We start from the raw sequence: 13,331 nt of genomic DNA, 5'->3' as shown, positions 1-13,331 counted from the left end.
TGATTGATTAGTTCTTTTCAATTATTGCCAACCAATATGAGTTGCTGTCTGAGGAGTGTGGGTGACATGATTCGAGAAGGGAAGTAGAAAGCAGAATAGTTTGCTGGGAGTCAGAGTGTTGGCACTTAGCTGCTGTCATCATATCCTGGCTAGGTTATCCAAGGTCAAGGGCCTACCTGGCCTCCTCAGCACTACTGTCACAACTTTTATTGTTTTATTGCCTAGTTTAGCCCTCCACCCATGCTGGCTTCATGAAAGAAGGTTCGAATAGTGAGAAACCGCTAGGGAGTTTTAAATTAAAGAGACAAGACTCTAATTACCTTTAAACCAGCTCCAGGACGGCTCCTCCTAGCTCCAGCCTCAAGCCACCTATTGTGGTAGAGGAGAGAGAGAGAGAGAAACAAAAAATTCTGGGGAAAATCCCATCCAATGAAGATTGGGGGGGGGCAGTGTCCCAAGGTCAGGGGGCAGTGTCCCAAGGTCAGGAGCGATGATTGGGTCTTTGGGGTAGTGGCCAGACACGCCTCTGTATGGACAAGCCCTCGAACCTGGAGAAGGGTGGGGAAAGCTCTGACACAGCTGTGCCTAAGGGCCTCTCACCCAGCCAGGGAGGTAACTCAAATCAGGTGTGAGGATGGCCTCCCATAGCCTAGGGTGGAGGAGATATAATTTTAAGTTTCTAGGAAAATTAACTAATTCAGTTTATGCTTACTTTACTTGTTGTACTTTTGAGTCATGATTTCTTATCACTCAGTGTTTACCTTCTCTCCCTCATGTCTGTGTATCACTGTAAGGATCAAATGCTTTTGCTTTCATTTTGATGTTTAGTGTTTTGTAAGAAATTGGATTTATTTCTTTGAATAGGAATGTAATTAGAATGTGTATGTTATAATTTAAGGATTCAAGCCTTTTTGTTAAATAAAGTAATAAAAACTCCAGAGTATTACAGTTTTAAAATTAAAACTAAATTTTACTTACATTATTACATTTCTTCAGTATTGTTACACTTAATAGCCAAGTTACTACTTGAAGTTGTGCTATAAATAGTAAATGTGAGTTTAAACAAATGTTAGTTTGTCTAAACAACTTTATGGTACAGATAAGATGACCCTACTATGAAGAGCTCTTAGGGTAAATGTCTGAGACGAAACGTTTTTAATTGCTTTCACTCTATGAGGCCATAGATCATCATGGGACTGGTTGGAGGGAGAGGTGGGATTAGCAATCACCTTGGAACTGACAAGTCAGGGTTCTTAGGGCATGTAATGGCAGGTAAAGGGAAAGAATGAACTTGTGAGAAATTTATTGACTCCAGGGAGGGGAAGAGAGGGACATTGGATTAGGAATGATGGTGGAATGTGATGGACATTATTTTCCAAAGTATATGTATGAAGACATGAATTTGTATGGATATACTTTGTATACAACCAGAGATATGAAAAATTGTGCTTTATTTGTGTAATAAGAATTGTAATGCATTCCACTGTCTTACATAAATAAAAAAAAATTATTAAATTTATTAACTCCATGAGGATATGGTAGAGATTCTCTCAGTGTTTCTTTCCATTATCTTAGCAGCACAGTTCCATTCATTGATTGTAAAGATAAGTCTTTTTGATTTGTATTAATAAAAGTGGTGCTTTTTTGGTGACAGCATGTTAGATTCAGCACCATACTAGCAATATGTAAATGATTTGTTTACAACTGACACCAAGCTCCTATGCTAGGGGAAATTGAAAAAGTAAGGGTACACAGAAAGAAGGAAGTAGCAGGAGACACATGTTACAGTTTACAGCAACAACTCAGTTTCAAAACCGGAAATTAAAAAAACAATAATAAAAAACCCTTACTGTGTAAAATTTTCAGATGTAGATTTATGTTTGGATCTTAAATTGTAGGTTGCAGAAAAAAATTAATCACAGTACCTTTTTTCCTTAGGTAATTTTGTCAGAAAGATTCTGCAGCCTGCTTTTCACTGTATTGCCAGTGAAGATGATGATAGAATTCTAGAGATAACAGACCATGAATCTTCCCATTTTTCTGAAGCACCATTAAAACAAGGGAGTTCCTTGAACAAAATGTTGACAGTTAAGGATATGGGAGAGAGCTGGGCGTTAAATTTGGAGGAACTGGAGAGACTGGGGTCAGCTGACAAAAGTGGTCCTGATCTTTCATTTTTAATTGTAAAGAACAACATGGGAGAAAAGCATCTTTTTGTGGATCTAGGTAAGTAGATTGACAGCTGTTTATTAGACTGTCCTGGGTACTTTTTAAAAGACAAGTCAGTGCCTGCGTATAGGTATGGTTAGGTTCTTGCTATCACCATTGTTCCACAATGATATTGCGAGTCACCAGCAAAATGTGATCAGTGAGTTCGGGTGCTAGGAATCTACTAGGTTTCTGTTTAGAGATTTTGGGTCCCTGTGGAGTTGAAGCACTAGGTTGGCTTGAGCTCCAAAAGAGAATGCTGTGGCTGGCTGTGCTCTAGTTCTGACATTTGGACCAGCACACCCTAACACTGATAGAGATTAAATCACTTTCAAAAACAGACACAATGTGAACACGCTGCTCATGTGGTAAAGTACAGGTAGGCATTTTCTAGACTGGGAGATTTGTGGTAGTGGCAGGAGCCATTACATCAGCTTTCTTGCCATGGTCAAATGATGACTTCTTCAGCCTGGCCAACCTCCACTGGGTTCTGATCTTTGAACTGAGGAAGTAGGAAGCCTTGGGATGAGCAGACTGTAGCCTGATTCAACACATAGGCCAATCAAGAGCCCTAATACAACAGCTCCAATTTTATGTACCAAACCTGATTTATTTATTTATTTATTTTTTTAGTTCTGGGGATTGAACCCAGGGCCTTGTGCATGCAAAGCAAGCACTCTACCAACTGAGCTATATCCCCAGCCCCTAAACCTGATTTTTATGCTGAGTTCATAGCATGAGATGTGATAAATTGTAAGAGCAACATTTTTGTCATGGACTGTTTGAGCACTGTGGAGAGCTTTCAGAGTCTAAACAAGATTCTAGGCAAGATTCTGAGGCCAACAGAGATTCCAGAAATAGAGAAGTGTTCCTGCTGAATCATATATCTTTCAGATATCCCCAATAAGTACCAGAATTTGGAGAGAGATAAATGCAGTGTACTGGTTTGGGGGTGAACAAGCAAGTAAGTTATAAGTAGAGGAGCATGCTTCCAAATGACAAGTTTGTTTTATTAGCAGAACATCAATTTTAGTTGAATAAGCCTGCAATAAACTAGGAAAAAATGCATAAGAAGAAGTTGATGGAGAGATAGCAGCATTATCCAGTAAATATACTTTACCCCAGAATTAAAATGTCCATACGAATACCCTAGTTCATGTCAGTTCTGTCTTTGAAAGTTAGATCACTGGACAGTGGTGAAACTTTCATGATAGTCTTGAAATTTCAACAGAATACCCAGATTTATTTGAATACCAAATGAGTGGGAAATCAAGTCCTAAACTGTTCTTTGAAAAGTTTGGAGATTTAATAGTACATGTCAAAAAGTTTCTTCAAAACTTTTTAATGGACGCATAACAATAATATATAAAACTACATAATTCATGAGTGCTTAGGCCAATGAATTACTACAAAGTGAACACACTTCGCCAAAACCATTCCACCCCAGGCAAGGAGATGGTCGGGAACCCATGACCTACTCCATACCCCAGAGGTAACTACAACTCTTCCGCCCTCTAACATGGGTTAGTTTTGTCTATTTTGAACTTTTTATAATTGGAATCGTGTATTTAGCTTCCCTTTTCACTGTCTTAATGATGTCTTTGATGAATAAAGTAACCTTTAAATAGTAGTAATACTCTGATTTATCAGTGTTTTCCTCTGTGATTAGAGTTTCTTCTATGTTGTTAGATCTTTCTCTATCCCAAAGTCATGAAGATATTCTCCAGCTTATTTTCTAGAAGTCTTTTGTGTTGCCTTTTTTTTTTTATATTTAGATCTGCAGCCTATTTGGAATGCAGTTTTGCTTACTGGGGGATGAGGAGCCAAGATTCATTTTTTCTAATGTGGATTTGCCGTTGTCTCAGCACCATTTGTTGGAGTGACTGTGCTTTTCCTGCTGCTCACTTTTCCTGCTGCTCAGCAGTACCACCTCTGCCATAAATCAAGTGTTCATATATGTTCTGGCCCATTTCTGGATTTTTATTCTGTTTCATTGTTCTATTGATCTGTCCTTGTGCCAGTACCTCACTGTCTTAATTAATGTAGTTTTTTAGTAAGTCTTTATATCTAGCAAAATAATTCCTCTGACTTTGTTCCTTGAAATTTCTTGGCTATATATGACCTTTTGTACATCAATTTAAAATTGAAAATCAACTTTCAATTTAAATTTAACTTTCAATTTTCAATTTAAAATAGAAAAATAAACACATAAGCCCTATCAGAATTTTGATGTGGATTATATTGAACTGGGAGATCAACTTGAGGAGAACTAACATTTTCATAATATTGTGTCTTCTGATCTATGCATATGATATGTCTTTGCTTTTACTTGTATGTTCTTTCATTTCTCTCAGTAATGTTTTATAATTTTCTGAATAGAAGTCTTATATGTCTTAGATTAATTCTAAGTATCTGATATTTTTTGATGCTTTCCTTTTCTCTGGGATTTTACACCATATATCCTTGCTGTTTTTGTAGCTTCCCAATAGTCTTAATTTTTTTCTGTTATCTTTGTCTAGCTTTTCTATTTGTTTTCAACTGGACAGTTGCTCCTTACTATTTCTGAACATGGCATTCTTACATGTCAGCTCAAATTTATCTTATATATTGCTTTAATTTTGTTTATGGCTGTTTGTAGAAAATAATTGTTTCTTCTGGTAATTATATACTAAAATAATATTTGCTGACTGTAAAACTAATCACAGAAAACATGCATTAATTTTTTAAATTAATTTTTTATGTAGGAGTTTATACAAGAAACAGAAACTTCCGACTGTATAAATCATCAAAAATAGGAAAGCGTGTCGCTTTGGAGGTTGCTGAAGATAACAAATTTTTTCCTAAACAGTCAAAAAGTATTTCTGAAGAAAATCAATATTTCCTCTCTTCCTTGGTCAGCAATGTCAGGTACGTAGTATCAGAACTAAACCACTGTATATTCGTGAATAATTATTAATCAGTGGCACTGTATGTTACTGAGATGTGAATTGTATAAGTTCATTCTACTTTAAGACCAAGAAGGTTCCTAACATTCTCTTTCCTCCATTAACTGAAAAATACTAGTAAAAGTTACCTTTTAACCACTTAGTTTTCTCCTTATATCTTTTTTTTTGGGAGGGGGGGTACCAGAGATTGAACCCAGAGGCATTCAACCACTGAGCCACATCCCCAGCCCTTTTTTATATTTTACTTAGAGACAAGGTCTCTCCTGAGTTGCTTAAGGCCTTGCTATGTTGCTGAGGCTGACTTTGAACTCTGGATCCTCCTGCCTTAGTGTCCCGAACAGCTGGGATTACAGGCATGCACCACTGCATCCAGCTCTTTATATCTTTTTATGATTATATTTAATTTATTTTCTAGAATTTCTGAAATGATTATCACATCTGTGAAGAAAACACTACTCCTTGTATTGAATTTGAAAATAGTTACAGTTATTTTCTCATTTTCCCACATACAAACACACATAATCTACATAGCTCTTTTATTCATAAAGTATTTGTTGGGCTAGGAGGGTAGCTCAGTTAGAATCCTTTGCCCAGCATGCTCAAAGCCTTGGGTTTGAGCTCCAGCACTGTCCCTCACCAAAATTTTTCTTGAAATCATTACTTATATGGTTATATCACCTATTTTTTTCAACATTATATCATGAATATTTGCCAAGTCAATAATTGGCCAACAGTTAATTATAAATAAAACTTATTGCCTATATAAATTTTCTATTATGGTAACGTACTTTAATTTGTTGTCAGATATATTGTTGAACATTTAGGTTCTTAGATTTTGGTCATTTTTTAAAAGTGTGAAAGTCAACCTCATTCATTCTCCTCTTTTCTGAATTGGCAATTTTGTTAGCCCAAAACATTAGGCTGTGATAGACCAAATCATAATTGACTTCCTATAATTCTTTTCCCTTTGCCTTCCCTAAATAGTTTTTTAAATTTTTAAAAAATTTTTTTTTTAGTTTTTTTAGGTGGACACAATGTCTTTGTTTTATTTTTATGTGGTGTTGAGAATTGAACCCAGTGCCTCACACATGCTAGGCGAGCACGCTACCACTTGAGCCACATCCCCAGCCCCCTAAATAGTTTTTTAAGAAAAAAATTCCATAGAAATTAATTTTAAGAATAAACATTTAAAGTACATTGCTGTAGGGAAAGTTGTGTCAAGATATACAGTTAACAGCTATTATATGGTAGGGTGAAAAGATGGATTTTTAAAAATTTTTTTATTGTATCTTTCTATGTTTGTGTTCCTTTAATAACATCATAGAAGAAAGGTCAAAATCTCAGTTTCTTTTCTTTACAGTGAAAACAATATCAACATTTATCTTATAGAATTGTTGGGAGAGTTAAGTTTAATTTGTACACATAAAATATTTACAACAGTTCCCAGCACATGATGTCTGCTCAGAAATGTTCGTTGGTGGTAGTGGTAGCAGCTGCAGTTCTGGAAGTGGTATTAGTGGTATGAAAATTCTCGGACTCTTGCTGCAGTGTCAGTACTAATCTTACATGGAAGTGGAGGATTCTTCTACTGAATAAGACTACCTTACTTAATTGTGTTTTATGGGCCCAAGTAAATACCAAGTATTACATTTCTAGAAATAAAGGCTAACTACTACTACTACTACTTCTTCTTCTTGTTTTTTTTTCTTTTTAGTTGTAGATGGACACAATACCTTTATTTTATTTTATTTTTATGTGGTGCTGGGGATCAAACCCAGTGCCTCATGCATGCTAGGCAAGCGCTCTACCACTGAGCCACAACCCCGGCCCCTAAAGATTTTATGATTATTGCCCTTTTTAAATATTACAACAATTTCAAAAAAAATCATACTTTAGATTATTGCTTTAGCTGTTATAGAATCCTCAGATTTAAAATCTCTGTATTTGGGGCTGGGGTTGTGGCTCAGTGGTAGATCACTCATCTAGTATGTGTGAGGCCCTGGGTTCAATCCGCAGCACCACGTAAAGATAAATAAATAAAGGTATTGTGTCCATCTACAACTAAAAAATATTTAAAAATAATCTCTAATTGGGGGATTTTAAATGATCAACAACCTATACTTTAAACAAAAATTTTTAATTGGCAAATCATAGTCTTATAAGGTAGGATTAGAGTCTTTTTGTGCAAATGTGAAATAAAAATAGAATTATTTGGAATTCAGTTTCCTCTGTGAAGTCATGCCACTTTAATTCTAATATAATATTACTTTATTTCTTTTACCTATATTCTTCAGATTTTCAGATACTTTACGAATTCTTACGTGTGACGCACCTCAGATTAAAGGAAAGCAAGCTGAGTATTTGAATAGTACCATCACTTCAGGTAATTTTAAGAAAATAATTTCCTATCAGAATTTAAGGATATAAAGTCTTTTTTGCCTTTAAAATTTTAAGTTTAAAGTATTCATATCCACTGATCATTTAAAACTACTAATTTCTATGCCAAATAAAAAAAAAGTTTATGAAAATACTAATCACTAATTTGCATTTTATCATATTTAAAAAAATACAAAAGAATTATACATTGTATATATAAAATAAACACATTTCAAAATAAAAGCTACAGTTTTCTTCCACTCTCCTTTCTACAAAGACAGTAGTTTTCTATTTACCCTGCCAACCTTTTCCTGAATTTCCAATATAGAGAACACTCACTTTTTTAATGGTTACAGAGTGTTTCATGATCTGTTATCATAATTTACCCCTTCCTGTACTAAAGAACATACCGTTTTTTTTTTCTAAGACTTCTTACATGAACTCTTCAGTAAAATTTTTTCAAAAAATATTTATTTTTTAGTTGTAGTTGTACACAATACCTTTATTTTTTATGTGGTGCTGAGGATCAAACCCAGGGCCTTGCACGTGCTGGGTGAGTGCTTTACTGCTGAGCCATACCCCCAGCCCTCCAGTAAACTTTTTTATTCACTATTTTGGTTTATCATAATTTATGACAATGAAAAACTGAAAACAATGTAAATATACAATGAAATAGGATTAATTACATACTGTGAAATACTATAAAACCATTAAATTTAGGTTTTTATGATGTGGAAAACAACCATTTATGATAGAGAAAAAGTAGGCTCTAATATATGTATATTATGCTCACAAGCTTGTTAAAATATGGATAACTTTTTATATATTTATTTTCTTCTGATTGTTTAACATGTAATATAGACATTGACTTGGAGTCTGTTTCCCTCATTTCTGTACAATTGTTTCCCCAAATTTCTCTAATTACTTATCTTAGAAGTGAAAGATAGATCTTTCTGACTTTGCAAATTAAATGAAATTATAAATAATACATTAAAATGATCACATTAGATTTTTAGGTAGAATTGAGTCATCAGTTCCTTCTAGTTAGAGACACAGAAAACACACCTGTACTGAGCAAGTTGAGTTTATGTTTCCTTGAAGCAGTGGAGAACTACAGGTATCTTAATAAGAGGGTGTAAGAAAAGACTTAGAGAATCTGGGCATGGATTAGGTGTTTTTAGAGACTATACAAGGAAACATGGATTTATTCTGAATTGGAAAATCAGTAATCGGTTATCTTTTATTTTTAGTACTGGGGATTAAACTCAGAAGCACTAACCACTGAGCAACACCCCCAGCCCTATTTTGTATTTTATTTAGAGACAGGGTCTCACTGAGTTGCTTAGTGCCTTGCTTCTGCTGAGGCTGGCTTTGAACTCATGATCCTCCTTTCTCAGCCTCCTGTGCTGCTGGGATTACAGGTGTGCACCACTACACCCAGCTTGGTTCTTTTAAAAAAAAAATTTTTTTTTTTTTTTTAGTTGTAGATGGATACAATGCCTTTATTTATCTATTTATTTTTATGTGGTGCTGAGGATTGAACCCAGTGCTACACATGTGCTAGACAAGTGTTCTACCACTGAGTTACAACTCCAGCCCAGCAACTGGTACCTTAATAGGTCTTATTTAGACAGAAGGCAGATAGATGAGAGGGAGACTGAAGTATTTGTTAGCCAGGATGTGGTGGTGTTTGGCCATTTTTGTGGTTTGGAAAAAGGTTCACACTTTGTCTGTTCACAAGTGATTACAGAGAGGGCTTAATTTTGTCTTGAGTCCTCATGACCACAGAGTGACCTTATCTGATGAAATTCTGTGAAGTCATTTATGTTCAACAGAACCCCAAGGCAAAGAAAGGTACAGGAGCCAGGCCGGCTCATGGCAGCTTGGCCAGTAGAACTAGGAAGTACCTGGAAGCGAAGGGCTTCTTTTCTCTTTGTCAGACTGAAGAAACCCTTTGACATTAGTAGTTTGAAAATTAGTTAACATTGGGCCTAAGTGAGTTGAATTTTACCTGCTTTCTTGTAAGAAGCAAGAACCTAGGAACTGACTGGAGGGCAAATTGCAAAAAAGAAAAAGAAAAACAAAAACCAAAAACTGATGGGTTGCAAAACTCATAATTGTACTAAATAACAATTTAATCAAAGTTTAACATCTAAACTTTTACCTATTTCCATTTATAAATAATAATTCTCTTTTTTTGCAGTAGAAACCATTGAAGGTTTTCAGTGTTCACCCTATCCTGAAGTTGATCGTTTTGTTCTTTCTTTGGTGAATAAAAATGACATTAAAGGAGGTAAAGCTTATCTTACTCTTTGTTAATTGTTATATGATAGAGTAACAGTACCTTTAGAAACATTCTCTGCATTTTAGGAATTCGGCGCTGGAGCTACTTTTTCCCAGAAGAATTATTGGTTTATGATATTTCCAAATTCCGGTGGTGTGAAAACATTGGAAGAGCCCACAAAAGTAATAATATCATGTGAGTAATATTGTTTATTAATGAGTTGTATGTATTTAATTTATGGTATATTTTAAATGTTTATAAATTTTAAATAAAGTTGAATACAAAATTTATGTTGGTTTTCTGATAAAATAAATTGTAATTAAATTTGTATTTGTTGTATTTAGTTAATGTTTTATCATATTTAATTTGAATTTCTTAGTTATTACATTGTTTTTAGTATATACCAGCTTTATTCATACTCTACTTGATAAAATAACCCTTTAGTAAAATCTTGACAAGACTAAAATAGGATTGAGCAGGGAAAGCAAGAAGGCAGTGGACAGGTGGACAGATAGTGATGGAAAGGTATGCCACTGCTTTTCACTTGCCATTATTTTTTGACACCTTATGGATCTGGATTGAAATTGTGCAGATTTGAGCAAGAGAGAAGCTCCTTAGTTGCTGTTAAGTTGGTGGTAAAAGGGGTGTTCATTTGTTCAAGACAAAGCATGGTATTTATCGAATGCTTTCTTTGTATGCCAGGCCCTGTTTTAGGAATTTTCTTTAAAATGCCCCCAACAAAAGGAAAAAAAAAACATAAAAATAGAAATAGAATTTTAAATAATATGGGATATGGTTAGATAGGGATAAACTAGAAACCCAATAATGAGTTAAGCTATGAGAAATTTTGCTGTTTTATGTCTAATGTCAAAGCTGACATTCCTGGGTAGTCAAGCTGCAGTACAGCACATGCACTAGACAGGAGGAAGTGATCATGAAGATTTCCTGGAGAGCTGGAAAACGTGCTGGTGGCATGATCAGTGCTGCCCTTGACATACTCGCTTTAATTCAGTTTAAAAAGCCATCATAAACTGTATGTACAATACTAACACAAAGCGTGAAGGTGAGATCACTCATAGTCCCACAACCTACAGAGAATTTTAGATATCATTTTCATGTATCTTTCTAGTCTTTTTTTAATGTATATAAACTTACCCAAAAAAGTCATTGTCATATACTGATCATACCAATTTGTATTATGAATCCATGTCTATTTTGTTCTTTAATTGTGAAATATATACATTTTATTTATTTTTGGTTTTTTATTTATTCCATATTTTTAATTTCTACATTATAGTTGTACATAATGATAGGATTGTTACATATTCATATATGGACACAATATAACAATATAATTTGTCCAGTATCATTCCCCAGTAATTCCCTTTGCCTCTTCTCCCTTGATCCGTTTCCTCTCCTCTTCTGATCTCCCTTCAAGTTTCATGAGGTTCCCCACCACCACCTTTCTGTTTTCCTCTCTAGCTTCTACATATGAGAGAAAATTTGACTCTTAACTTTCTAAGTTTGACTTATTTTGCTTAACATATATTCTCAAGTTTATTCATTTTCCTGCAAATGACATAATTTTATTCTTTATGGCTGAATAAAGCTCCATTGTGTATATATCCACATTTTCTTTGTCTTCATCTGTTTGACTCCAAGACTAATTCCATAACTTGGCTATTGTGAATTGTACTGCTATAAACATGGGTATATATATATATATATCATTGTAGTATGATGACTTTAATTCTTTAGGATGAATACTGAGGAGTGGTGTAGCTGAATCATATGGTGGTTCCATTTGTAGCCTTTTGACCTAAGTCTCCATCCACACTGATTCTTATAGTGGTACTAATTTAAAATCCCACTAACTGGAAAAATGTTCCTTTTTCTCCACATCCTCTCCAGCATTTATTATTGTTTGTATTCTTTGGGGGTGGGCGTCGGGGCGGGGGGAGTGGGTGGGCGGGTACTGGGGATTAAACTCAGGGGCACTCAACCACTAAGCCACGTCCCCAGCCCTATTTTGTATTAATTGAGACATAGAGTCTCACTGAGTTGCTTAGTGCCTTGCTTTTTGCTGAGGCTGGCTTAGAATTTGCGATTCTCCTGCCTCAGCCTCCCGAGTGCTGGGATTACAGGTATGTGCCACTGTGCCTGACTACTGTTTGTATTCTTGATGATGACTGCCATTCTGACTAGTGTGAGATGAAATCTCAGTGTAGTTTTGATTTACATTTACCTAATTACTAACGATATTGAACCTTTTTTCCTATGTTGTCCATTTGTATTCTTTTGAGAAGAGTTTGTTTAGTTTATTTTCTCATTTATTAATTGGGTTATTCTCTTGGTATTAATATCCTTTATATATTTTGGATATTAAGTCTCTGTCAGAGACTAGTTAACTCATTTTCTGACATTCTATAGGTTCTTTCTTCACATTCTTTTATATATATATATATATATATATATATATATATATATATATATATATATATATATATTTTGTTGTTGTTGTTGTAACTGAACACAGTATCTTTATTTTATTTATTTATTTATATGTGGTGCTGAGGATCAAACCCAGGGCCTCCCACGTGCTAGGTGAGCGCTCTACCGCTGAGCCACAATCCCAGCCCCTCTTCACATTCTTAATTTTTCCTTTGCCAGACAAAATTTTTATAATTTGGACCCATCCCATTTATTAACTCTTGGCATTACTTCCTAAACTTATGGGTTCTCTTGAGAAAGTAGTTGCCAATGCCTATGTATTATAACCCAGTGTTTTCTTCTAGGAATTGCATAATTTCTAGGTCTTGATCTGTTCTGAGTTGACTTTTGTACAAGGTGAGAGAGAAGGATCTGGTCTCCTTCTTCTACATATGGATAACCAGTTTTCCCAGTTGCATTTATTAAAAATACTGTTTTTTTCCCCCCAAAGTATGGTTTTGGCACCTTTGTCAGGGATCAGATGACTGTAGCTGTGTGGGCTTGTCTCTGGGTCTTCTTTCTGTATCATTGGTCTGTGTGCCTGTTTTTATGCCAATACCATGCAGATTTTGTTACTGTAGTATAATTTAAAGTCAGGTATTATGATGCTTTCAGCGAGGCTTTTATGCCTTAGAATTGCTTTGACTATTCTGGGTCTTTTATTCTTGCAAATGAAGTTTAGGACTGTTTTTTCTAGATCTGTAAAGAATGTCATTGGTATTTTGATGGGAATTGCACTGAATTTATATAGTGCTTTTGGTCGTATGATCATTTTAAGAACATTAATTCTGTCTCTCCATGAATATGAAAGATCTTTTCAACTTCTTGTGTCTTCTTCAGTTTCTTTTTCAATATCCTATAGTTTTCTTTGTAGAAGTCTTTCACCTCCTTGATTATTCTTAGGCTTTTTTTTAGAGGCTATTATGAATGGCATTTTTTTTTCTGATTTTTTTAATGACCACCTGTTATATCTGTCACCCACTTATGAAACAGAACTATAACAAAATAATACCTGGTGGGCCCAACTC

The 13,331-nt window shown here is 34.9% G+C and overlaps 1 protein-coding gene across 5 annotated transcripts in view; it reads left to right on the top strand.

Annotated features, from left to right (window-relative positions):
- Window positions 1–13,331, top strand: part of Primpol (primase and DNA directed polymerase) — a 35,950-nt gene that overhangs the window by 16,905 nt on the left and 5,714 nt on the right. For 3 of the 5 annotated variants that reach the window (XM_027927218.3, XM_071610497.1, XM_071610498.1), the window contains 5 exons: window positions 1,939–2,226; window positions 4,953–5,115; window positions 7,448–7,536; window positions 9,733–9,822; window positions 9,900–10,008. In XM_027927218.3, the coding sequence (XP_027783019.2) occupies window positions 1,939–2,226; window positions 4,953–5,115; window positions 7,448–7,536; window positions 9,733–9,822; window positions 9,900–10,008 (739 nt within the window). The remainder of the gene's footprint in view (window positions 1–1,938; window positions 2,227–4,952; window positions 5,116–7,447; window positions 7,537–9,732; window positions 9,823–9,899; window positions 10,009–13,331) is intronic. The other 2 variants (XM_071610499.1, XM_071610500.1) reach the window with 2 other exon arrangements.

The sequence above is a fragment of the Marmota flaviventris genome, chromosome 3, assembly GCF_047511675.1.
Source record: "Marmota flaviventris isolate mMarFla1 chromosome 3, mMarFla1.hap1, whole genome shotgun sequence".
NCBI lineage: Eukaryota > Metazoa > Chordata > Mammalia > Rodentia > Sciuridae > Marmota > Marmota flaviventris.
Note: the sequence above shows the minus strand (reverse complement) of the source record. Positions and strands in the feature narration are given on the sequence as shown.